Source organism: Nematolebias whitei, chromosome 4, assembly GCF_014905685.2.
Source record: "Nematolebias whitei isolate Nwh7 chromosome 4, NemWhi1, whole genome shotgun sequence".
Taxonomy (NCBI): Eukaryota; Metazoa; Chordata; class Actinopteri; order Cyprinodontiformes; family Rivulidae; genus Nematolebias; species Nematolebias whitei.
In genome coordinates this window covers 18,978,844-19,003,974 of record NC_056501.1, presented here as the reverse complement: position 1 = coordinate 19,003,974, position 25,131 = coordinate 18,978,844, and the positions used below count along the sequence as shown (strand labels likewise).

The 25,131-nt window shown below is 39.1% G+C and overlaps 1 protein-coding gene across 1 annotated transcript; it reads left to right on the top strand.

Annotated features, from left to right (window-relative positions):
• Positions 1-1,603: 1,603 nt before the first annotated feature.
• On the top strand, positions 1,604-24,142 carry LOC119408692 (neuronal acetylcholine receptor subunit alpha-3). The gene is made up of 7 exons (XM_037675533.1): positions 1,604-1,816; positions 19,518-19,657; positions 19,756-19,800; positions 19,881-19,990; positions 21,059-21,266; positions 22,976-23,986; positions 24,101-24,142. Exons 1-7 carry the CDS (start codon positions 1,759-1,761, stop codon positions 24,140-24,142), a joined length of 1,614 nt encoding a protein of 537 aa, XP_037531461.1. The 5' UTR covers positions 1,604-1,758.
• The last annotated feature ends 989 nt before the right edge of the window (positions 24,143-25,131 follow it).

Genomic DNA, 25,131 nt, shown 5'->3' with positions numbered 1-25,131 from the left:
GCAGATGAATATGAATACTCACTCTCCACTGTATTATATCTTTCTATTTGTTCCCATTCCCCCGCTTTCAGATCCTACAGCACTAATATTATATTTGCCCCCAAAATCCTCTGATTATTTTATGCTTCACCCGCAACAACAAACATAAAGCTGAACAATTATCTTTAACATTTTGGCTTTTTCCAAAAGGCAAAGTGATACACTAAACAGCACATGAGTCCAATTTGGTATTCCGACTTTTAAGAGAATATTCAGCAACCGACGTTAAATTTCCTAAACCTCTTGATGATCCCGAGCATTTGATCAGAACGTGCTGCAGAGGCACAGCTTGACAAGATCAGAACATAAACTCAAAAACATCTTGTGCTGTTTGTTTAAAAGAGAAATTATCAGAGTAATTTTAAACTGATGTTCTGGCATAGCCCAGCTGCTGATATACGACCATAAATTATCAGTTTTCTCTGCAATGTGTCACATTATGAACACTTTAAACCGGTGCTTCTGGCAACCATTACTGGTTAAAGTTTTAAATAAAATACTGCTATTTGTTTTTCAGTTGCACTGTTAATAAGGTTTACTGAATTAAATATTTTAGAGGTTTTATGTTGTTTAAAGTTTGTTTACCACAAACAGATGAACAGAATATATTATTTTTTCACAATAATTGACCCTATAAAACAGTTTTAAACTGAAATGTATATTTTGACAGATATATGTATTGGATTGTGTCATACATTGTCATTGTATTTTTACCATGAAATTCAGGCAACTGTTGGCATTTTAATGTAAATTCCATAATTAATTAACAGTACAGTGTAAAGTACATGAAGACATTTACGACCCGGTTGATTTTGCACATGAAGACGGGTTTTATTTAAATTCAATAAACTGTAAACCTGTTCATCCCTGCTGTTCTTTGTTGGCTCAACACAAATCATAATGTGCATGTCTGAGTGCATGAGTTTTGCACCAGATACATTTAGAAAAAAAGGTTCAATCCACTGCTGTAACTTTTTTTTTTTACAGAAAAATAAAGCACTGAATTATAAATACAGATTAAAGGGGTTTCTTTCAACGTATATTGTTTTATAGCCTCTAAATTGAATTCCCTTTAAATCTGAGACTTGCATGTCTCAGAACTCTTTCCTTTGCTCCTCCAGTGCTGCAGTGCATCAATAGCCCTACATTATTTGAGGTGGGCAGACTCTGCAGCCCTCAAGCAGCTAATGCTTCAGGCTGCTGAGTATTGTTATGCCTCCAAAATCAATTAAGTGACTAAGTAGACCATTTACAGCTCAGAACTGAAAATATGAGTTCTTATTGTGGTGCATATGTGTTGAGGATGATTCTTTAAGGTTCATACATTTCAGATGTGTCTGTTTCCTTCTTTTTCTGCGCGCATTTACACAAACCCGCATCTTCTGGAATACATCTTTGGACACGAACCCTGAAGCTCCTGGGACTTTATCTGTAAATTATTTCATTGTTCTCAAACTTATCCTCTCTGAGTCAGTCTGAGTCAAGTCACTGTGGCTCCTGACTGTGTGAGTGGGAGGGTGGGGGGATGGGGGAGGCGGGACGCGCAGAAGTTGTCCGCGTCCGCAAAGCGCACCGACCTCTCCGCGGAGCGCAAAGGAAAATGTTGCGCTTGTCTTAAGGCTTCTCGGACGTTTGGAGCAGATCAGAGACAAGAGCCTCGTTGTTCTGCATCATTTTTGTTTGACCCAGAACAAAGCATCATCAGGCGCAGATGCATCCATGGATTTCTCCGGGCAAATAACGACCGTCCTCCTGCTGGGGATCCTCGCAGCGCAAGGTAAGACCGCGCAAAATGCAAAGACAGGGAACCTTTGTAGACTTTTGGTGCTTCATCTCATCATTTATTTATCTCGACTGTCACGAAAATATCTCTTAAAGCCTGCAATTCACTTCTTTGTGCGCTTTAAGAAAGGAAAACAAACCGCTGTCACCTAATTTGGAGATGGTCTCAAAGAACTTCAGTTCATGCACCAAGCCGCGTTTTATTAGTGCAGTATTGCGTTTGTAAAGTTAAGGAATGGAATTCCTCTGGACGTGCAGGAGTGCATGCATGCGACATAACAAGGACTGGTCTCCACATGTTCTGTTAGGTTAAAACCAGAGGAATATGATTGTTCCCTCTGAGTTTTTGGTCTCACTAAACAATCCCTGTTGTGCTCCATCCTGTAGTAATTTGTGCTGTGGAGCTAGACCCTGTTGAGAAATACAAAATTGATAGTGTTTACCTCAGAAGAAGATCTGGATGGTGACTTGTTGGATTATTTTTCATATATCAGCCCTCAGAGCTGCTGGGAAATGTGAAGCAGCCATCCATGTAAAAACTGACAGCACTCTGATGATGTGCGTGTTTCTGCAGTTGCAGCTCAGCTAATTTTGAACTCACGCCTGCGTCTCTAGAGGAATGCACTGAAGGAAAGTGTGCTTAGTTGTGAGGCGAAGGTTCATTTAGAAGGAGTTGAGAGTGAATCTCAATTTGCAGTCACCTAAGTCATCTCTGTCCATTTTTGTGTTCGACTCGACGCAGGTTCAGCATTCCCTGCTTCAGCTCGGTTCTTAGGACCTTCTTGGAGGAGTTTCCAAGTGAGTCGAGTTGAGCAGAAGGTTTAACTTCAGCAGACTGCAGGCCATTGATTGGCCAGAGAGCAACATCTTTCATGAGCGCCTCCTTCACAAGAATCAAACCCACCTTTTAAAAACCTCACGGCTGCACTATTCCTTTTAGTTATGTGCTTTTATAAAACATATACTATATCTTTTAAAATGTCAACACTTTAACACTGTGGTCTCATGAGGAGGTGTAGAGGTTTTTGTGCTTGTTGAGTGACAGAAATCAGAGGAAGCTAGACCAAATGAACTCGATGTACAAGTTCAGACAGAGGGAAGTTAGCCTCGACTCATCCATGACATTTTCATGGCAGAGGATGGGAAGTGTTTTTTGACTTTATTTCACTTATTTGCCCATGGTTGGATGTTAATCTCCCTTTGAATGTGGACATTTTGAGCATAACGCTGTTGTTGAGCAGCCTGCTGTGACGATCCCTCCCACAGGTGGCACTCGTATTGAAAACCACCGTCTAGAACCGAGTAGAAACAAGTTGTGGTGAGACTTGCGAATGGACAAACAGCATTAGTTCATCGTGTTAATGGAGAAAAGCCTCTTCAACACAAAGGTCAAAGGTCAAGGTTAGGAACAGCGGATAAAGTGTGGACTATAGCAATAAATTTGATTTCAGAATCGTTTACAGTACATGTCCATTTACAGGTGACTCATGTTGTGTGAACCTTCTCTTTTATGTCGTTCAAATCATCAATTAAAAAGAGCAGTTTTTTTGTGTGACATGCTTCTTTTCCTCAGTTTCCTTGTCAAATACCCCCCCCCCCCATCTTTGGTTAGCGTGAGGATCTTATCCTCCTTCTTGTGTTCTTATAAACTGCAGGTATAGCTCCCAGGGGAATTAGACTAAAATAAAGAATATATTTCCACCATGACGTGAAGCTTTGTGTAGCCTGGTTTCCTGAAATAGCAGCAGAGAAGCAAGTCATGTTCACTGCTGTTAAGGTGTTTTTGCATTTCATTGAAGGTATGATGCCTTAAAGCTTGGTGTCATAATGTAGCAAAGGATGATGTTTTTCAGTTATATTTACTCAATTTGTTGTTTTGTCATTTATCTTGCACTGACAGGATGACATCCTGTCAGTGTAATAATATAATTACATTTACAGATGTTCCCAAAGTGTGTATTATTTGCTGCTGATCATGTTGACTAGACGGGCTGTTTCAATCATAAATTTCATACCATTCACTTCTACAGTCACAAGCCTTTCTTAAAAGGCATCTTCATCTTCTCCCAGCGTCATGATCGCTGAGAGGAAATATAACCCACTCATGGATAGTTGTAAATTTTATAAACGGTTTGTGCTATGTTGCACATTTAGTCCAGGGCTGTGTGTTATTCTTGTGTTTTTAAAATGCGTTAGTTATCAAAAGGTTTTACTTAAGGAAATATTGTATTCATGGGTATTCTGTTTGAAAACTTTACATACCACTTTACAAAACAGAGAAACCTCAGACACAATTCAAAAAACAGGATAAAATTTAAACTAGCTGAATTTATTAGGCAAAAACACACATAGCTTTTATCTGAATGAGCAGCAAAGATTTAAGTGAATGATTTTATACCATTTTTGGTCAAAACTTGGTTTTCAGAGAAGCTTATGTCCAGTTCCTTTAGCTAATCATTGCTTGACTCTGACTATTCTCATAAGAAAAAATGCACATTATTTTGGTTTGGCCATTTAGGAGTCTTTACCAGTCAACAAATAAATTTTTTTTAATTACATATAGTTAACTTAAGTCACATAAAAAAAACATTAAACACTATTATATCAGATGTAATAACAATGTGGTCAACAGGATCAACGCTATATAATAAAAGTTTTATGTGGACCTCGGATGTGATGTCTAGATATTGTTCATGTAAAAGTTTCTGCAATACAACACAAAAAATTGAAGCAGAAAAACAGTCTGTAAAACTCTGGTAGCCCCCCACCCCCCTAATGCCAAAGGGATGAAGTCCTGTTTCTGAACAGCCAATGACGAGAGACGCGACTCAAACTGACACAAAGTGCAGTGGACCACGAGGGACACGAACAGGTGAAATTTGCACCTCAAACAGCTCGTACACAACGTGTAACGTAAATGGTAAATGGACTGTACTTATATAGCACCATACAAATCTTATCAAGATACTCAAAGTGCTTTACACTACAATTTATGTCTTCATTTACCCATTCATACAGCACTCTACTAGATCTCTACAAAGAATAATCAGTGCTTTATCACATTCATACACCGATGGGACACACATCAGAGGCAATGAGGGGTTCAGTGTCTAGCCCAGGGACACTTCAACATCTGCTGGAGGAATCGGACCCCCGACTCTCCCATTGGAGGACAACAGCTCTAACCAGTTGCTGTATGCTCGTTAATACGTAAATAAAGCATATTGTACAATCTACACGTTGTTTAGTGTTAATGCAGTGAAGTAATAAAAGTCACATGGCTGTGGCCCAGAAGGCTATTCATGTGACCATAGCTGGGAGAACTGGACGTGTTTTGCCCTGCAGTGTCATGATCAGTGGCCCCCGCTGGTACCCCATCTGCTCACATCTCTGTCCCTTCATGACATGTGCACGTCCCCTGTTTCTCCTCCCCTGCTTTGAGTTGCCCATCACCCATCTCCAGCTCAATCCTGCTCCTTCCAAGCCATGCTACATCTCTGTTGTTTCTCACAGCAGTCATCCCTGATTCCACTCACTATTAAAGTTCCTGTCTCTCACTCACTTGTTGCTGAATTATTAAACCTTCCATGGTCCCTGATATCAAGCCATTCTTGTTCTTGTTCATGTCTGACGTTCACGCCTTGTTCTCTGGATTTTTGACCTCACGCCTTTTGGATTCCCTATTTTTGACTACTCCTCGTCTGGTTTTGGACTCTGTTTTCTGACCACTGTACCGACCCTGTTTCTGATTACCACGACTACACCTCACGGATCACGACTTGGCTCTGGTTTCTGCTCTCTGCCTTCCTGTTCATGACCCCTGCTTCAACAACCAGACCCCATTATTGGATTTTTCCCTTGAATCAAGTTATTGCAGCTTTTCTCCACACCTGCTCTGCACCAGGTCCAGTGACATCATCGCTGCAGACTTGACAGGTGATTCTCACTCTTCACCTGCCTGTGAAGCCCTTTCACTGCAGCTGATCCTGACTTCACAGCCAATAATAAATAAAAAATGTCTTGTTTTTGCACTCCTGTGTCTGGCTTATTAAGAATCCAACAACCCGGTTGTGACATACAGTGGGCATTTCCCAGCAGCTTTTGACGTCATGCTAAATGCATGTAGGTGTTTTTAACACAGCATATTTCCATCCATCATGATGGAATAAACAGTGCAGATGACATTGCTGCAGGCTCTGTGGTGTTATTAGTTTTGGTGTGACTGGGTGGTTTATTTAATGGATCATCACTGACAAACCATCCCACCCGTTGCTGTGCTGTGATTTTTTTTCTTTTTTAATTGTCATTTTGTTTTTGTCTCCCTTTGGGAACAGCATTAAGCGCTTTCATTATGTCACACCCCACTCTTTGTGTGGAAGTCCCTGTCTTCACACAGCCTGTAGCTTGACACTGGCTTATAGTTGAGATAGACTTGTGCTCCTGTTAAACACGCGGGATGAACTCCCTCAATTCTCTCTTTTAAGTCGTTTTGTGTCTTTCTCTTCAGCTGGGGAGATTTGCGGCAGCTTTGCCCTTGAACTGAGGGAATTTTGACAAAGCTGTGCCTTGAACGCACAACGGTGTCAGAGCTGTCTGAAGATTTTATTCTCACCCTTCTCTTTCCCCCTTGTTTTTCATCATTGACTGTGTGAGTTTTGTATGATTTTAAACAAGGCCTGATAACGTCCTGAAAAACATACAATGACACATGAATATAAACATACACTCCCATCGGGGGTCTGATTCACAGGCTTCAGGAGGTATTCTTTCCTGCCATCCAGAAATCTGGTGATTTATCCCTGAAACAGAGGAAATGCTGATCCGGCTGTCCGTGGGGGTCTTTGAGTCAAAAATAGAATCCGACTGGAATAGCTTAGAGGTAAGGACTGGGAGATCTGTTTAAAATGGGGCTCTTTGTTGGACGTGGGGCATTTAATATTAAAGTTCCAGCCTGTGGGATAGATTATGGTGCACATTCTGGGACAGAATGGGTTCCTTCACGTTTGAGCGATTAGAGCGAGATTGCGTAACGCTCGTCCCTGCATCATCATCCGGTACAAAATAGCTGAGAGAGATGTCCAGCCACGCCTGCATTGTATTCATCTGAACTGCATTATATTTCAGGCCTGACCCCTTATCTTCCATTCTTGTGCATTTTAATGGGCTGCAGCTGCATGTTGATGCTTTACCCAAGAGAGCAGCGAGTGCAGGCTGCTGATAATTAAAAAAATAAATAAAACTACTGGTCATCAAAAGTAAACGTTTCGAATCTGCTGAATGTGCAGCAAGGCAACAATGAAACATTAATTTTCTCACAGCAGCTATGGAAATGGTTTCGATTAAGCCACTGTAGCCCTTAACGAAGTGTGTTTGTAGCGAGTTGTCAGGTTGCATCACACTACCATCTAGCATTTTTGCTCCCAAGACTTAAATGCTCATCAAAGCCTTGCTTGGAAATACTCTCTGGTTTCACTCCCAGAAGCGATACAGCTGCATTAAAGTCTGACAGGCTGCCCGTGCGTATGTGTGTGCATGTCAGTGTGTAGTTTAATGTACTCTGAGGCAGCTTTAGGATCCTCTTAACACGATTTCCATGTGATTATTGCAACCAAACCCTGGTGCACATGCAGCTGATCCCCCCCCCCCCCCCTCTATAGACTGGTTTAAACCATCTTAGTCCCCTCCAACACAAGCACACATCTGTCTTCAGACAGCCCTTCTTCTTCATTCCTTTGGGATGTTCTGGTCCTTCATGCTGGTGTTGAATTGAGTCACACTTCAGGATGGAAGGATGGGAGGTGAGAAACAAATGGAGATCAGGTTCAACAAGGTCCTAAGCGGTTGATAGTGTTGCCAGATAGAGATGAGCTTTTCCAGCCCAAAAATCTGTTAAAAACCACCACATCACAAAATTCCACCCAATCAATATACTGTTACAGTATATTTACTGTTTGAACATGAACACATCTCAGTACAAGCCAAGGTAATTTAACAATATGTGGCAAAACGCAACAATCCAACAAAAATCTTCCCAGAGTCCCCAGCAAAATCAGAATGAAAACCACCCAATTGGCAGTAAACTGCCCAATCTGGCAACAGGGGCATTTTTCTTCCACATTTCTGGCTTCTGATTCTCTTTTAAAAATCCCTTGTTTTTCCCATCGACTGGCCTTGGTCTGCTCTTGTGAATTGTTTTATGTGTCAGTGAACTTAACATCTACACTTCAAGCCCTCACTGTGAGGATTTACTTAAATACCCAGAATAGTCGTGACTGAAAGGAGCAACTCTAACACACAACGATCAGTTAACAGTGTTTATTTACAAACGTGAATAAATGTACAGTAGATTGTCACATAGGTGGGAGGAACTGGAACAATGGAGAGCGAGGACAACAGTTAATAAGGATGGCGGGACTCGTGGAGGGAGGTTCTGGTGAATATATTTTTGCTTACAATAGAAGAAAAGGGTTTCCTCATGGGGGCGAGGGTCCAGTGGTTCCAGTAAAGGTATGAGGGAATCCCAGAGAGATTACTAGGCTCAGTGGGCAGGTGGGTGAAGGCAAGGGGCAGCTGGAGAGAACACCAGGAAACAAGTAGGTCCAGGTCACATGAGGACCACAGGAGTAGATACTGCAACATGTAGGAGCAAGATATTAGTTTTCCTGAACTCAAAGAATACAAACTGTGGCCAGGAACACAGCTACCAGTTGGCAGATAATGCACCAGCGTCGAGGAGAAGTCATCGCTGCCATTTATGATCCTCATTAGGGTAATGGTCCACAGGTGTGAGCCTTACTGGCACCATCTGACGTTGTCGAGCTGCATGAATGAAAACACTGGAACTCTTACCACAGTGCATGCTGCGATGTAATTTAATATTTACCTAAGAGTCGTCTCAAGTTTTATCATTTAAAACAATTCTTCAGGTCCTACTGCAGGCAGTCAGAAATTTGATGTTTTGAAAGAAGTATAAAAATCTTATTAACCTCTCATTGACAGGTAATAAACACCATTTTACAACTATTACCATACTTCAAACCTTATTCTACTGATAATATGTGATCATACTAACGTGAATGGATTTGTCAGATGCCATGTTTGTAAAATGTTGCTTTGATCCATATCTCTTTCAGTCGGTACCTCAACAAGTTCACAAACAGCATTTACAAGAGAGTCCCCAAAATATCTTGAAACATTTGTGGGCTTCTCGGCTTTCTTGTGTGAATCACAGAGGCTCACAATCTTGTTGCTCAAGTTTTGAACGGGCTAAAAGAAATGTGTGCAACTGTTTTTTTTTTCTTTAATAGAGCTGTTGCAGGAGTCTCCTAAAAAGAATGCTGCTTTTTCTTTTTTTTTTTTTTTTTTTTTTTTATTGTAATTTTTTTTTTTTTTTTATAGAATTTTTTTTTTTGTTTCTTATAAAGAAAATTGTTTTTTTTTTTTTTTTTTTTTTTTTTTTTTTAACAGTGACTTGATCTGAATGATACAGGAATGCTTTTTGTTGTGGAGCTGGTAGAGAATGTTGGATTAGCTTCTTACCTTTTTTTTGCTGAAAGCTTTGAAATAAAATAAAAGACAAAAATTTTTTCTCTCAGTTTAACATTCGTTCAGTCTTTTTCCTTTTGAGTTGAGAATAACATTCTCAAGACCGTAAATGAGCATGTTCTCACAGGACACTTAACATTTTAAATCAGAAATTATTCTTCAGCATAGGATTTTTAGATAAGCCCATGAACATTAACAACTACATGCTCGCCTTTCCTAATAATTCCCTCTAATCTAAGTGTTCAGACTGAAGAAATATTTGTCTTTGCCTTGTTTTGCTTTTTAAAGCACAAATTACACGTGTTGCTGTTCCTCTTTTCAAGTCTGCTTTTTCTCTCTTTAAAAATGACAACTGTGTACTTACTTACTTTTGTTGCCACCAGTAGGTTGGTTAAATCACATTATGCTTCATATTTTTTCTTTGTGAGTGAATGGAAATAACCTCAGTGTCATTATTAACCACAGATTGTTCGCCATGTTGAAAAACAAAAACAAAACAAGTCATGTTACATTTGTCTGTTTTTTTTCTAATGTTCCTGTAACCTTACAGTACAGCAAGTGGTTCCTATAGAACAAAATCTGACCATAGGGAAATTCCATGAAAAAAAATTAACAAGGTTGAGTCAGGTTATCTGGATGGATTCTTTTTTGTTGATACATTTCATCTTTGATCCATATCTTTTGGATAAAAAAACAAATATATCAACAAGGAAGAATCCGTCCGGAGAACATGACTCAACCTTGTTAGATTTATCTGCCTGGATTGTTGAGCATCAAGATGTCTACTACAAATTATTTTTTTGATCCCATAATTTCCATCCATCCATCCATCCATCCATCCATCCATCCATCCATCCATCCATTATCCTTACTCATTTCTTCCTTTCTGGGTCACAGGGAGTCACTGGTGCCCATGTCCAGCTATCACTGTGTGAGTGCCGAGGCCTGGACAGGTCTCCAGTCCATCACAGGGACACGTAAAGACAAACGAAACAAACAACCATTCACTGTCTCACCTAGGGACAATTTAGACCAATCATGCATGTTTCTGGTCTGTGGGAGAAAACCGGAGTACCTTGCGAAAACCCACGCATGCACAGAGAGAACATGCAAACGCCACCCAGAAAGGTCTCTGGCTGAGCTTTGATCCTGTGACCTTTTTGCTGAGAGGTGACATCTGTAACACCTGTGCCATTGTGCCGTGCACAGAGAATTCAAGTAAATCTAAATGTTTTTGATGCAAGATATTACAGTGTGTAAGGAGTTACACTGTGTATGAGAAGAGAGGTAGGTTCTATTTTTCTTGTCCCAGGTGGCCCAGAGTGACAGACACTGGCGAGTGGAGGGAGCCATTTTAGCCACCACCATGTGGAATGGTGAAACCAAGGGGTGACCAATGGTGGCCTTGGCCACCCACTCCAACCATTTGAGAAAACAATGCTTTTAAGCAATATAAAAACTAGAAAGTATAGTTAGTTCAAATGATTGGAAGGTCTAGTTCACATTTATATGATAGTGGCCATCTTGGATTTTTGATGTGACAACCCAGTTTTCCCAAAGGAGCCTTTCTTTCATTCTTTGTTCATGCTTCTGTTGTTACTCCATATTGTTTTGCATTATTAGCGTTTATCTTAGATTCTTTAGCGTACCATTTGGCGTTCGTTTAGCCTATATCTTAGTTTATAACTCAGATCCTTATTTACCATTTTTTTACACTTTATATTTTTGCTATTGTTGGATGTAACTTGGGACCCTGTGTATATTATTTCATTGTACCTCATGTACCACATGTGGTGAAATGACAATAAACTTACTTGAACTTGAACTTTTATGATGCCATACATAGAAGTTGGTACCTCACTTATACTTCAAGTTATAGCACTCATAACATTCATGGATGGAAGGACGAAGGGCATTTCCAATTCCTCCGACGGTGGACAATAAAGATCAGCTCAACATAATTTAAAGCATTTCTTTCCTCTGTATAGACTCTGTTAATTTACTGGTCAGTGTAGTAAATTAAACCCTCCATCATGTCCTCTTCCAGCCTTGGAGTTTTGCTCAGTCAGCTCAGCCCTAGAATAAAGAAAGTTGGAAAATGTAGACTTTTTTCTTCCATTCTGGTCATTACAAACCAGAGACGTCACATTGCTATTGCAGCCCACACCAGGTAAAGAATGATTATATCAATCAAGTAATTTTACCCACTTATATCAATTATCTTTGTTCTTCCCTTCTCTGCAGAGCTTGATGCTGCAGCTGAAAGGTTATTTGCTTTATGGAACAGAATGCTTCCTGCTTTTATTTGTGATGAAGAAGGGGCTCATAATTTGTTATGCTAATTCATTTTAATTTATATATATTAGTTTCAAACCACAAAACATAAAAATAGCTGATAAATTCTGTAAAAAACTTACAAAACCAGATAAACAGAAGCAACCCAGAAAGTTTATTGACTTGGTTTTCTTGACATGACAAATCTGACTGTGTGCTGGAGTGTAAGACATTTTTATCCCAAAAGTTGAAAACTTTTAGGTTTGCTGTTGATTTATGTTACAGATGTTTTATTGTTATTTATCTTTAGAGTCCTGATTAAGTCAGTGCAGCTGACACGTTTGATAGACGGGCCGGATCCAGCATCGCTGCAGGACAGATAACATCACTGATTCCCTGCAGCTGTTTTCTGTCAGCCTCAATCCTGAAGGAAAAAGGTTGGAAACATTATCTGTCATACTTCCAGTTTCACCTGAATAAAAACGGTACAAAAAAAAGAGAGGCTTGTAAAATAATAAGTTAATATGTCTGGATCATTTTAATATAAAATTACATGGTTAAAACTTTTTTTTTTTTTAAACAAACATTTTTTGCCCTTCTTCTCTTCCCTAACCAAACTAAAAGACTTGTGCTATTTTTTGGGTCTGAATAATTATACTATTGCATTCCTCCTACCCTTTAAGTCATTTGAGAAGGAACAAAATCTGAATAGCAAAACATTAGGTTAGTGAACGTCATCACACTCCTGGTTTGTTTGAATATTCAGACATTTCAGAAAAAAAAGTTCTCAAATATATATGTTGGTAAAGAGAGTAATTCCAAAACTTACACAACTTCTCTAATACAAACAAAAATAGCCAAGAAGCTCTTGATTTTTATAGACAGTCAATGGGGTAATAAAATCTGAACGAGCCAAAATGACGTTTATAAGTTCACAGTTTAGAAGTTTCAGCTTATTGACTCATACATGCACACACACATGTCCAAAGCTGCATGAAGACTCTCTCTTCAAGGTCCAAGAAAATGCAGTAATCACTGTCGTTCTTATGCGAGTCTTCTTAGCGTGTCACAGTCAGGCCATCAAAACCCTTGTTCTTTCTGTCAGGTTTCTGCTGATATCCCCTCATGCTGCTGCCTCTCTCTCTCTCTTGGTATCTCTTCTGGATGCACTCGGTCTGTCAGAAGTGTTTTTTCAGAGGGTAATTAGTTCCTTTAGTCTGTCCAGCTCTGGCTCACAGGCTCATCGTGTGAAGAACATGCCTGATCAAAGAGGCTCCCACAAACCACCGGTCTTTGTGCAGATTTAGATTCCTGTAGCCCTGAGAGACAATGACAGACTCACTGTTTGGCTCACTTGTTCTCAATAATTTTAAAGGCTTCACTGCTTGGCTTTATCTAGGTCATTACCAGGGCTTGTCACTTTGAAAACAGACAGAAAGGACAACCCCCTTACTCTTTCAGTAAAATGAGACTTAACTGACCCGACATATGACAAAATGTAACTTACCTTTGGTTAATTCTAACAATTTTTTTTATAGATTAACAAACCTTTCAGACTCTGACCTAAAAACAGCAGAAACTCCCAACTGTGACTATTGCCCTTATGCAAACATTTACAGTAGGCCTAATAAAAAAAGTCACATTTATTGGTTATCAGAAAACTTTCAGGAATTCAGCAGTATTTTCAATAACACATCTAGACAAGAGAGAGTCCAGCAAGATGCAATAAGGTTAACAGATAATCTGAATGAGTACTCAGGGAAAATATGAAGTATACTGGGAACAGGTAAGCTGATTACTAATGGGACACAGGTGATAAAAGTGAAGCTGGATCATGGACAATACAGGATATGAGGTGAAAATATGAACAGAGCTTAAATCACCTGAGCAACCCAAACTGATAAAACACCATCCATCCATCCATCCATCCATCCATCCATCCATCCATCCATCCATCCATCCATCCATCCATCCATCCATCCATCCATCCATCCATCCATCCATCCATCCATTATTTTCCACTTGTTCTGAAGTCGGGTCGTGGGGCAGCAACTTGAGCAGGGAGGCTCAGACATCTCTTTCCACAGTCACCTCTTCCAGCTCCTCTTCTGGGAGAACCCCAAGGCATTCCCAGACCGACCGAGAGATGTAGTCTCTCCATCATGTCCAGGGTTGTCCCTGGGTTCTCCTCCCAGTCAGACATGCCCGAAGTACCTCCCTAAGGAGGTGCCCAGTGTGCATCCTTACCAGATTCCTGAACTACCTCAACTGGAACCTATTCCTAGGCCTCCCTTGCTAAAGAGATCTGTGATCTCAGTGGTATTTGCCTGATTAAATAAAGGTTAATAAATAAATAAATAAATAATTTCCCCCTGGAATTTGACGTCAGTCCCAGATCTGAGTTCTGACTTTAAAAAAAAATTGAAAATTTTTAAAAAGAAGAGAATGTAACACAGCATATATTTGTGTTAAAGGAAACCCAACTGAACATGCTAGCTATGCTAAAAAAAAGTTTGTTAAAGCATAAAGGAGGGAAAAGTCATGAAAGTGTCTTCCAGCAAAAATATGAGAATAGCTCTAGTTTCTCTTTAGTGTACTTAAACTTGAATGAAAACTGTAAAATAAAGACTACCAGGGAATTAGAGCTGCTGTTACACACATTAAAGCCTTACTTTAAATGTCAGGCAAGCATGGCCAGCGCTGCATAATCAGCTGGGAGAGCAGAAAGTGCAAAGGTTATAATTAACTTCCTTTAAACTGAAGCTACTTAAGATCTTCACTGGCAGAACAAGTAAAGGGATTTAGGGGAGTGTCTGTTCAGAGAGGAGAAGAAAATATATTATCGTCTTATTTATTTTTTGCAACAAAGAACAAAAGGTCCAATTAACTGACTGATTATAATTGCCCTCGTTTTCCCTCAGCCAATTAGAAGCTTAAACAAGATTCTGGCAGAGCAGCAAATCAGAAAGCAGAGGGCAGTTTTAAGGCAAGGTACCAAATCACACGAGTGTCTCTGGAGAAGGGCCGTTTCATTAAAGCGTAAGGCGTAAGTCGATGTAAGCTCGTCTCGGTCAGGGACCTCAACAAACTTCTAGTGGTTGTATAGCAGCGGAGCAAAATAATAATAGTTCATTTAATTACTTTTCACCCAGCTACTATTTTTGTTCAAAATGACTAAAAACTTCACTAAAAAGATCCTGCTGGTGATAGTTTTCTATGATACCTGACATTTCATGACTTTTGTGGGCTTCATCATCTGCTTGAAAATACCCACAAAGGTGGTAAAATACACAAGACAATAAATACACAAGATTAAATAAACCTTATTTTGTAGGATTGTTATTTATTTCAGCAAGCATGACATAGTATAAATGTAAAAAAAACTAAGTAAAACTTTATGATGATTCAAATTTAGTCAGTCATGTGAACTATGGAGTCAAAATTCTCTGTGTTTCTGTTCACATTTCGACCTTCATGTGAGAATGAATATTGTGGAGCCACGTGTGTTTAATTTGCTCAGATGTGATTACATAAGTGTTGCCTTCGTGAAATAAAGTTTATTGTAGAGTCTGTGCTTCTGTCGTTAGACTCTAACATTACAGATCAATGCATGTGTCAGATTCATGTAGCTCCTTGAGTTTCAATAAAACTTGAGAGCATGAACAAATAAATTAAACTCTCACAATGAAAGTTGGGACAAAGTGAGACCAGAGACGTCAGGAAGATCAAACTGAAACCCCACTGGAAATAACACAAGTGCTTTATGACTTTATTGTTTTCAATGGGAACATGGCACGCTTATTTAAACATATAGATGATGTGAAAGTCTTTATTAAAGAGCTACTGAAAGCCTATTTTTATCTGTGGTGGGAGGTTTTCACATATAGGTTCACAGCAGACATACTGTATGAAACTGATATTAATGTCAACTCTTTGGGGAGAAGGAGAATATATTGAAGAGTACTACAGTACTACTATAAACCATGCACGTTTAAATCAAACAGTTAAGCTGTAAATGATTGCAAAGCTGCACACACCTTAAATTTATTTAAATTGATTCAATTGGTGCAGCATTTTACTGGATTCGTTTTTTAATGGAATTGACGGGTAATAAAATAATGAAAAGTTGAAGGAAACTGTAAGTAAAAATGTCAAAGTAAGGTTGTGATGCTAGTTTGATTTGCAGCATAAACAGAGTCAAACAGGAGATTTTCCATTATTTCTCTATGTTTTATTTAGCTTATGAGGGAAATGAACCCATTTAAAGTGTGTGGTTATTGTGTGTCCATATAGAATTTGCACTACTTGCCCTTTTGGCGATATACAGTCACCTCAAGCTCTCAAGCGGTTCATGCAGCAGCTTGTTGGGAGCGCATCTGATGTCTTTGAGCTGTGTTAAACAAGGAGTGCATCTCCCCTTGACTTAAAAACTAAGATGAAGGAGTTCGTCTGAAGCTTTATAGGCATTGGTCCTTGCATGCATCGGTGGGTATTTAGTTTGTTGTCTACAGCCATAAGAATAACCCATATCCAGTTTTAAAAAAGTAACAAAAAAAACGTTAAGGTAAAGAGGCATACATGCTCAATGAAGTGCCGTGACTGTGCTCTGCCCCGACTGCGGCAACATTTTCTGCTCAGGCAGGCATGCCATCCCAAGCACAAGTGTTGCTTGTGGCAATTTTCTACAATCTGATCTCCACTGCAGCCTTGCATACACACCTCTGCAGATATTATTTAATTTCATTAAAAAAAACTTCCTTAAAGCATCTAGTCTTCTGAGATTAGTCTTCAGGTTTTGATTTAATTAATCAAGCGTGCAACTGAAATACCCTTTTAACACACATCAAGTGAAACAGTCATTGTTTTTATCCGACAGCATTTTTCATACACAGCTTGAGGTACAATGTTGAAAAATATCTAATTACAAAGCTTGAAATAAATAAAAAATCTAGCTAAGTAAGTTAAGTTGTTTTTCAAGATAGATTTAATGTGTACCTCTCAGCGATAAGTGTTTGGACCTCAAGCATGAACTGGTTACATGAATTATCAAAACTGTTTCTGTTACACAGAAGCAATAATTACTGACATGAATTCATTCATTCAACCTTTATTTATACAGGTTAGTCTCATTGAGCCTCAAGGACTCATTTAAATGGAAGAAAATTATATTAAAAAGCTAAATTTAAACAGCTACATTATAAAATACTAAAAACAGGAACATGTCTGCATCGGTTTTTGCCAAGCACTTAGCAGATGTTTGAAGTCACTTAGAGAGGTCAAGATTGAGAGCTTCAGATCTTTTTGCAAGATATTCCAGGAAACAGGAGCGGAGTAGGAGAAGGCCCTTTTTCCAAGGTCAGTCTGCACTGAGGGGACACTGCAGGTAATACTGTCCTGAGAGACCTGTAGGAGATGTATGAAGGCAGCAGACTAAGAAGTGATTTAAAGATGAAAATGTACCAGTGAGAGAGTCTGCGTGAAGTTAATGATGTCCAGTTAACCAGTGAATACAGGGTGCAGGGATGGGTACAGTAATCACAGCCAGTTATGAATCTTAGTGCACCATGACAGACAGCATCCAACATCTGCAGGGTGCTTGTAGGGGTGTTCATGTAAATAATGTCACCAAGGTCAGTGGAGGGATGTAAAGTCGCAATTAAAAGGTTTTTCATAGCATTCAAAGTTAAACAGAATCTATTTCTGAAAAAGAAACCCAGTTTAACTTTCAGTTTCTTTACCAAATTTTCAATGTTGAGTTTAAAAGAGAGATATGAATCGACCAAGATACCTGACAATTGACTAAATCAATAGGGGCACCATTCGAAGATAAAATCAAGGGAAGAATTATTGGAACCGACTTCCTATTTGACAACAACATCCCTTTGGTTTTGTTGGTGTTTAGTACAAGCTTGAGATGGAACAAATCTGACTGGATGATGTTGAAAGCAGATTGTAAAAGCTGGAAAACCTTAGCAACTGTTTTAGGTTGACAATAAACAACTGTGTCATCAGCATAGAAATGTAAGGATGCATCAGGGATGCTCTGACCTACATTACCTATGTAGATTGTGAAGAGGGTGGGTCCTAAGACTGAGCCTTGTGGTACACCATTGTTAACCTTTAAATAACTGGAAGAAGTACCATTGTGTTGAACACATTACCTCTGATCTGAAAGATAGATAGTGAATTAACCAATGGTGTGATCTGAGAAAACTATTTCTGAGAACTTATGACACAAGATGTCATGATCCACAGTGTCAAAAGCTTTAGACAGGTCTAAGAAAAATGCAGCACAATAATCCTTAGTATCCAGTGCTTCAACAACATCATTAAAAACCTTTAGCAAAGCAGTCATTGTGCTGTGTTGTTTCCTGAAATCAGATTGATGAAGATGTAAGATGTTAAATGAATGGCTGAAGTGTGAGAACCACAACGCTGTGCCATCTGTAATGCAGTCTGTACTTCCACCTTCTGACTACAGCATATCCTGTGGTTCATTTACCCAAAATCAATAAATAAATATGTCTACTTTTCTTTTTGGTAACATTTAAAAAATAATTTTTACGTTGACAGTTAACGTGTATGCAAATAACTGTGAATAGGTACATGTACAATTTCCCCCTAAATGCTGACAAGTGCAAATACCTGCAACAAATTTAACTGTATTTGCTGACCTACTGCAAAAAATAAATAAATAAATAAATAAATAATAATAATAATAATAATAATAATAATAATAATAATAATAATAATAATAAGGGCCCTGTGATGGACTTGCGACCCGTCCAGGGTGCACCCGCCCTTCGCACAGTGATTGCTGGACATGGGCACCGGCGACCCCCGTGACCCAAAATGGAAGAAGCGGGTAAAGATAATGGATGGATGGATAATAATAAGAATACAGCAGCTGAAAATGAAATACAGATATCTGCATGGCCCAGTATTTGTATAAATATGCATTTCTACCAGATGTTAGGTGCATACAGGTGCAGATCATCTGAAGGTATTCATAATTTCAGGTGGTTTTTAGTCATTTTTTGCCAAACATATTTTGGCACAAACAAGAAAAATCTTCAATAATCCAAAAAAATAAATAAATATATGTTTCTTTTATTTACTTAAACTCTTTTTTCTCTATATCTTTTTTGAGATTTTCTTAGCAGCCACCATACATTCATTTTTCACTAGTTTCTAAATATATTGATGTCATAAATAATGCAGCTTAGACTGTGACCTTTTGGCAGTACGACACATCGCTTACTTCAAACCAGATGGTTTCATAACATCACAAATTTGAAAAAATACAAAAAAGTCAATATATTATTATTTACAGATCAAGCTTTTATTGTACATAGAAATGGTTTACAGCTCTAAGCTGATGGCAGGCCTTTCAGACATTACTTGAAGCTTTTGCAGCACATTTTGAGCAGATTCTGAAAAATCAGTACATTTGCTTCTGACACATTTGTGTCGTTGTTCCATTTCCCTTAAAATAAATATTGTGTAAATGTGTCACATTTTCTAAACTAGAGATATGATTCTAAAAGTTTCCCTAACCGTTCAGCTTTAAGATGGGTTGACGTTTCATTTGCATTAATATTTGAGTCATTTACTGGTGAACTTCAGCCTCATTGGGAGCAAAACATTAATCTTGAAGTCTCTATAATAAGTTTGTTTTTGTCAGCAGACACTGATGATAAATCCGTTTGAGTGACTGACCTTTTCGCAAAACTCGAGTCGAGTTTAATTCCCCAGCACTGACCGTCGCAGACAACTTCACAAAGCCAGATTTAAACACCGTCAGTTTATCTGACAGCTCTGCATCTACTAATCTTTGTCCTTTTCTTCATTCCCACCCACTTTTTCTGTGTTTTTAGGCTGTTTTGCATCTAAAGCTGAGGACAGATTGTTCCGAAGGCTGTTTCGAAGGTACAACCAGTTCATCCGACCAGTGGAGAACGTCTCTGATCCAGTTACTGTGGAGTTTGAGGTGTCTATATCTCAACTGGTCAAAGTGGTAAGAACAAAGAATCACTGTGATGAAAGCTGTCCAGAAGTCAGAATAAAAGAAAAAGAACGTGGGTCATCTATGGTGACATGTTTTTGTTGTTTCAGGATGAAGTGAACCAAATTATGGAAACCAACCTGTGGTTGAGACACGTGAGTGTTGATTACATGTCATACTTAACGAGTGAGCTTTAATCATTTTTAAGGATTATTTAATAATTTTCTCTTTAAAGGTGTGGAATGACTACAAACTGAAATGGACTCCAGTTGATTATGATGGGATTGAGTTCATACGAGTTCCATCCAACAAGATCTGGAGGCCAGATATCGTCTTGTACAACAAGTAGGTGTTGCACTCATGCTGAGAAGTCCAGGTCTGAGAAACATCTAATTTAATTTTATTGTATTGTTTGTTTTTAACTAATTAATCTAAGAAGTAAAATCTATTTGTCTTTTCTGCCTTTTTGAAATCAAATGCTACATTTGGACACAAATTTGACCTTGCTTATAAATCCAGTATAAACACATATTTATTAGTTAGAGTTAGTTTATTAGTTAGAGAGGGAAATCAATCTAAACATATAGTTTGCGACTGTTTCTCTGACATTAATTTATTCATGTTCTCTTACATTAAATATATTCGCAAATCCACATGAAATTGTAGTAAAATTATGTAATCAAAATTTATGAACCAGTGGTAAGTTAGCATTTAAAAAATCTGCCCTTTCTAATAAATTAACTTTACGAAAGTCTTTTTTTAAGCCAAAATTGTGGATCTTTTTAAACAAAGTTATTTTGTGTAAACTTGTTATGACTGAGTACTAAAGTACAAGAATTGCTAAAAGTAATTAAAGTAGTATTCCTTGAATGCATTTGACCCTCCTCTAACTTGGTCGATAGCTGTCAGAATTTGTGCTGGGAATGATTGTCAGCTACTACCAAACAAAATTTTAGCTCACTATAACTATTAGTAGTATTGGTCATTTTTTGTTTACTGATGCCGATTAGTTGTGGTGGCCATCTTGAAAAATTATCCATTGTAATGTACAGCCAATAATTACAGAGAGGTTGGTTAAAATCCACCAACTATTTATGAGCTATTCTGCTAACAGACGGGCAAATGAAAATATACTGGCTCTTACATGATCACCCTCCACCATGAAAGGTGTAGGCTGATCAGACAGTGACTGCAAATGCAGCTGTTTTGATGCATAAAACATATCAGGGATGACAAAAATGTAAATGGAGAATCTACAAACTCAACAGAACACATTAAAAGATTAATACATTAACAAATAAATAGATTTGTCTTACACTCTCTCTTTGTTTTCCCATTCTTGATAACAGCGCATGTCTCGAATGTTCTGAGCCTGTTCAGCTGAATGTATTGACCTTGAAAACTCTCTTGCAGCGCTGTAGGTGATTTCCTCGTGGAAGACAAAACCAAAGCCTTGCTGAAATTTGATGGCACCATCACTTGGGTTCCCCCAGCTATATTCAAATCCTCCTGCCCGATGGACATCACTTACTTCCCCTTTGACTACCAGAACTGCTCCATGAAGTTCGGCTCCTGGACCTACGACAAAGCCAAGATCGACTTAGTGCTCATTGGCTCAAAGGTCAGCAGGACTGTCAGGGCTCACAAGAAGAAAAGTTATTTTATCATTTGCACCATTTTCATGTCATTGGCTACTTCCGTGGAATATTGTATTTAAAATTATTTTAGCAGAATTAATAGGATCGCTGTATAGGCCAGGTGTCTGCAACGTGTGGCTCATACACAGCTCTTTGGTCTCTCTGCAGTGATGCTTACCGTACATGCTTTGACTAAATCCAACACAAAACTGATTTGTATTTGTTGTTATACCAAACAACAAGAAAAAGGGCTAGTTTTAGCAGTTTTTCTGTGATTTCTTTTGCAAAAATGTGAAAACTAGTACTAATACAAGAAGTAAAGTATACTCACTTTAACGTTGTTCTTTATTCCTTCAAAGTAAAATACTTAATACATTTTTTTTCTTAGTTAAAATATCACATGAGCCTACATAGTTCATTGTTTTAATAATAAAAAATGTAAAAAAAAAACTTTTTTTTCCTTCTTTACAAGAATCTGGTGTTTCTTTTGTCCTTAAATGTAAAAATATCCATCCATCCATCCATCCATCCATCCATCCATCCATCCATCCATCCATCCATCCATTATCTTTACCCGCTTTTTCTTTTCTGGGTTGTGGGGGTCACTGGTGCCCATATCCAGCAGTCACTGTACGAGAGGCAGGGGACACCCTGGACAGGTCTCAGTCCATCACAGAGACACATAGAGACAAACAACCATTCACACTCACACTCTCACCTAGGGACAATTTAGAGTTAACAGTCAGTCTAACATGCATGGTTTTGGTCTGTGGGAGGAAACCGGAGTACTCGGAGAAAACCCACGCATGCACAGAGAGATCATGCATACTCCACCCAGAATGGCCCCCCAGACAGAATTCTATCCAGTGACCTTCTCGCTGAGAGACGGCAGCTCTACCAACTGTGCCACCGATGTAAAAATATCAATTAATGTTATAATTATTCCATATTTTTTATTTTATTATGTCACCACTGCTGGCCAGAAAAGCTTCCTCCAACAAACCTATAATGGTTCATGGGCGACTAGTTGCTAATCCCAGTTGTAGCAGTTTTTGCGGCTCAGGTCACATTTAATTTAGCGAATGAAGGGGCAGAAATAACTCGTTTGATCGTAAAAGTTGCAGACCCCTGGTATAGGCAGAAAAAAACATTAAGAAACAATCAACGTTAACAGCTTATATTTTCTAATTTGCATGAAAATCTTTCATATGATGCATGGGAGAAAAGTTAGGATCATCATAACGTTGAAAATCTGACTCAAAGCAACAACAAAAAATCTTCCCTCCATGTAAGCATTGGACCAGGCTCTGCTTGCTGCTGTTTCAGCCACTGTATGTGACCTGAGACACCACAGCACAGTCAACCCAGAACCAAAGAAAACAGTGTTCAGCTGAGCAAAAAATAAACAGAATCTAAATTGTGCATGACAAAATGGGTCAGTTGGTTGAGGGAGAACTAGAAATCCAAATCTGTTAATCAGATAAATTGAGGTAATTTGTATTATTTTGTACACATCATCAAACACGTTCCTATTTGTAGCCTTTTTAAAAATAAAAACAAACTTCTCGTTTTGTTGAATTTGTTCACTTTTGAACCGTATTCTCTTTTCTAACTAAAAGCCGTCGATTTTAAATTGTACATGAACAAAAAGTAACGATTGTGAAATGAATTTTTCTCATTTGTGCTTCAACAGGTGAACCTAAAGGACTTCTGGGAAAGTGGGGAGTGGGAGATCATTGATGCACCCGGGTACAAGCACGACATCAAGTATAACTGCTGTGAAGAAATCTACCCAGACATCACCTACTCCTTCTACATCCGCCGCCTGCCTCTCTTCTACACCATCAACCTCATCATCCCCTGCCTCCTCATCTCCTTCCTCACCGTGCTGGTCTTCTACCTCCCGTCAGACTGTGGGGAGAAGGTCACCCTGTGCATCTCGGTCCTGCTGTCCCTCACCGTGTTCCTGCTGGTCATCACTGAGACCATCCCCTCGACGTCGCTCGTCATCCCTCTGATTGGCGAGTACCTTCTCTTCACCATGATATTTGTAACGCTAAGCATCGTCATCACCGTCTTTGTCCTGAACGTGCACTACCGTACCCCCATGACTCACACGATGCCCGAGTGGGTCAGGATGGTGTTCCTTGGGGTGTTACCCAGAGTGATGCTGATGAGACGGCCGATTGACCAGAGCTGCTCATCGCCTGCCAGAGTTACAGGAGGGACAGGAGGAGGAGGAGGAGGCAGCAGAGGTTTCAAGATGAGAAAGAACAGTGTGGGAGGAGCGAGCAGCTCAGGAAGTGTGAGTGTTGGTGGTATAACTGGAGGGGTAGCATGTCCAACTCTGGATAGTGGCTCAGGAGGAGGAGGAACCTCCTCAGCTGGTGGCTCGATGAACTGTGTGGAATATGGAGAGATAAACCGTGACTTGAAACGAGACATGACCAGGAGGTTCCCCTATAGAGGGAAGGAGGTGCCAACTCCTGTTCCACCCCCGATGGTGCCACCGCCTCTACCCCAGGTACCTCCAACACAGGGGCCCTCAGATTCTGAGCTTCCGAAGGTACCAAGGCCCCTGAACGCCTCATCGCCAGTCAACGCGGTGGTCGCCTTTTCTGTAGTGTCACCAGAGATCAAGCAGGCCATCGAGAGTGTGAAGTACATCGCAGAGAACATGAGGACTCGCAACAAAGCCAAGGAGGTACAGACACAAACATGCAGACACAAACGAGATATTTTGTTAAATGTCGTATCTGTGGGTTTTGTTCATGGTTCTTTGAGTTTATTTTATTTGGTTATTTTCTTGATTATCTAGGTGCTCCATGAGTTTCTGCTTCTTATGTTATCTCCCAGTTAGTACAGACTCTTATCTTACTTACACTTTATCAGATTGGCTGCCCTGTGTGTCAATCAAGTGACAATTTTCATAGTGAAGAAGGATTGATCAGCTGATGTCTTAAAACAAAACAAACAAAAAAAAAAAAGAAAAGAAATCTAAAAAAAGGTCTGACATCTATTTCATCGTGCGATCTACCGGTAGATTGCGATCACCGTATTGGGCACCCCTGTCTTAATGCATTGTTTCATGTTGCACTATAACATATCACACGATATTGTACTTTAGTACATCATTGTATAGTTCATTGTATCGTTGCACAAAATAATGTTTTCTTTTTCCTGACTCCATATTCAGCCATTCAAAATGCATCTAAATCACCAGTAATTGTTAATAGATGTAAATAATCACTAATTTCCCAAATGAAAGGGAAAAAAGCACAAAATGTGTCTAAGCTCCTTTTATTTAAAGCTTACTTTGATCACAACAAAAACAAATCCTCAATCTCTTAAATGTGACTGGTTTTGTTACCACCAGATTACACAGCAGAGAAACACACACACGTATACAAGCACCATATGTTACCTCTGCAGAGTTGATTAATTCATACCCTTCTCAGTAAACAGTGTAGAAAGCATTTCCATGTGGCTATATCGGGCACTTAAAGCTGCTTGTTGGTTACAGAAGTGGGGCTCTGCAGACGCCTTCCTCACACTCTGGATGGTGCTGATATGTTTGTTGCGTCGGCTCCATCTTTTCTTAGAAACACTTGGATCTTTTTCTAAAAGCTTTCAGAATAGTCATGCACACCCCTCAAAAACTCAGCGGCATTACGGTCTCGGCTTAGTCATAATCTTATTCTGCACACCTGAAAAGCTCAAATGCAAAATGTTCTTCAGTCTGATGAGACGTAAGGCATTTATCGTCACTGAAGAAACTTAAAAAAAAAAAAAAAAAAAAAAAAAAAAAAAAAATAATAATATTATAAATAAATTTTTAAATAAAAAATA

Excerpts from the sequence above, each read along its gene's own strand:
- LOC119408692 (XM_037675533.1), top strand. The coding sequence starts at position 1,759 with ATGGATTTCTCCGGGCAAATAACGACCGTCCTCCTGCTGGGGATCCTC. Across the intron at positions 1,817-19,517 it reads GGGGATCCTCGCAGCGCAAG|GCTGTTTTGCATCTAAAGCT; the intron begins GTAAGACCGCGC and ends CTGTGTTTTTAG. Across the intron at positions 19,991-21,058 it reads GATATCGTCTTGTACAACAA|CGCTGTAGGTGATTTCCTCG; the intron begins GTAGGTGTTGCA and ends ACTCTCTTGCAG.